Source organism: Oncorhynchus gorbuscha, unplaced genomic scaffold (genome assembly GCF_021184085.1).
Source record: "Oncorhynchus gorbuscha isolate QuinsamMale2020 ecotype Even-year unplaced genomic scaffold, OgorEven_v1.0 Un_scaffold_2869, whole genome shotgun sequence".
Taxonomy (NCBI): Eukaryota; Metazoa; Chordata; class Actinopteri; order Salmoniformes; family Salmonidae; genus Oncorhynchus; species Oncorhynchus gorbuscha.
Window position 1 is genome coordinate 378 of NW_025747264.1, and position 2,337 is coordinate 2,714.

General features: G+C 42.7%; 1 protein-coding gene across 1 annotated transcript; it reads left to right on the plus strand.

The window, feature by feature from the left end:
- The first annotated feature begins 463 nt into the window (after window positions 1-463).
- Window positions 464-2,109, plus strand: atp5mf (ATP synthase membrane subunit f). The gene is made up of 4 exons (XM_046339564.1): window positions 464-586; window positions 1,353-1,460; window positions 1,694-1,810; window positions 1,953-2,109. The coding sequence occupies exons 1-4, from the start codon at window positions 571-573 to the stop codon at window positions 1,979-1,981; spliced, it is 270 nt and encodes an 89-aa protein (XP_046195520.1). The 5' UTR covers window positions 464-570; the 3' UTR covers window positions 1,982-2,109.
- The last annotated feature ends 228 nt before the right edge of the window (window positions 2,110-2,337 follow it).

Below are 2,337 nucleotides of genomic sequence, written 5' to 3' on the forward strand. Positions count from 1 at the left end.
AAATGTCCGCTTGAATAGACACCTGACTAAAACCATCATTCTGAAACAAACTGTCGAAATGCATTCTGTTATGTGTTATCTGCTGCCCTCTAGTGGATAGAAGCGGCTCTGCAAGACCTGCGAATCAGCTGGTGCGTTTATGAAGAAACGTCTCTTTCTGTTATTAGTTGTGTTGTAAAATATATTATGAGTCTAAATGTATTTATTTTTATATATTTAAAAAAAAAAAAAACAATTAAATTATCATACAGCCCTAACAATATTTATAAAATATTTTGCCGTGCCACTTTCCTCGTCATGTCTAGATGAGATACAGCTTTTGTCAAATAGACATTCAAGTATATTATTATTTTTAGCATTTTCGCTAACCCGAACCATTTTCCTAACCTTAACCTAATTATCATAACCTGCCACGTACCTTCTCCTAAACTTACTACGAAACGTGATTTTTTTATACAAAATCTGTATCCCTTCTCGACTAAAAAAAAACACGATCTTCCCACAATCCTCTGCTTCCATTTTAGTCCCGTCATCCACTGCGGTCTTCACCCTCTCTCTCCAGCGAGCAAGATGGCGGACAGAATAGGTACGTCTGGGTTTTTATTTAATATTATTATTAAACTGACATATTCTTCACTGCAGCATTTTACATGCGAAACATTATTTTATTACATAAAGAAAGCGAGATGTGTGGAGTTTAGTTGATGTTTATATGTTGTGTGTTTTTGAAGGCCGCTGTAAAACCATGATTAGAGTCAAGTCAAGGACTTTTGCTGTCATGGTCATTTTTAAAGTAACAGCTTTTGGGTATAATGCATGGAGAAGAGAAACACACATATATATATATATATAATCCCTGACAGTTTCTCTAAAGGTTCGTACATTTAAACCCATTTTTACAGTGTTTCCTATGTGGTTAGGTATTTAACCAGGTAGGTTAGTTAAGTTAGTTAGTCTACAGGACTAATAGCCTCTGCAGCCGGTCGGGAGTTGGCAACGTGTTGTACCTTTTATTTACCGGATAATGACCGATAACCGGTTATGACAACAGCCTTGTCTCAGCGGATCCAGGCTCAATCACAACTCCCGTAACTGTTTAACTGTTAGTCAGCTTTGTGTTCTCTAGACCCTGTAACAATATCAATGCTATCTTCAGTGTGTGTGTGTGTGTGTGTGTGTGTGTGTGTGTGTGTGTGTGTGTGTGTGTGTGTGTGTGTGTGTGTGTGTGTGTGTGTGTGTGTGTGTGTGTGTGTGAGAGTGAGAGAGAGGGATGGTGGGTGTGTATTGATTGTGAGAGAGGGATGGCGGGTGTGGATTGATTGATTGTGTGTGTTGTGTACCTGTGTCCTTAGTTCCCTTGGGTGAGAAGCGTCTGATGGATGTGAAGCTGGGAGAGTTGGGCTCCTGGTTGGGCAAGAGGGACTTCACTCCTAACGGAGTCCTCGCCAGCATCCGCAATGGTACCCCCCCCTCCAACACACACAGTACCTAACATGTCCCCCCAGGCCATGACAGAGATTACAACCAGTGTCTCTCCTCCCCCCCCCCCAACACACAGTACCTAACATGCCCCCCCCAACACACACAGTAATGTGTTGTCTCTCCTCCCCCTCCCCCAGGCCCTGACAGATATTACAACACAGTACCCCCAACACACACACAGTAACATGTTGTCTCTCCTCCCCTCCCCCAGGCCATGACAGATATTACAACAAGTACATCAATGTGAAGAAGGGAGGTATTGGAGGCGTGGCCATGCTGCTGGTTGGCTACGTGGCCCTCAGTTACCTGTGGGAGTACGACCACCTCAGTGAGTACAGACTCTGGGAGTACGATGACCTCAGAGTACCCACCACATACAATATCATTCACCTTGAAGCACTGTGAAGGACAATCTGATCTGACTTGACCTGCGTCCCTCTCTCTCCCTCCCCCTCTTCTTCTCTTCTCAGAGCACGACCGCTGGAGGAAGTACCACTAAAGCCCCTCCTCTCCTGACCCAGCAGGGCAAAAGCCTGACCTCTGACCCCCCCCCCTAGCTCCAGCTGTCTGTATAATACCACCGTTGTGACCAAGAATAAATAAAACTACTTCTAACATTTAACTTGATCTGCTGTGTTGGGGTTTTTATTATTTGTGTTGGATGTTGAGGCGTGTTATTATTCGCTAGTTAAAATGACTGTGGACATCTATTTATTTATTTTTTAAATGGGGAAACGTTAAAGTGAAATAAAATTGTCACGTGTGTTTAGTAGATGTTCCAACAATAACATCTAAGTTAATGGTATAACTTGATGCTCCATGTCAGAGCGACAGTATATACATTTGATGAATAAT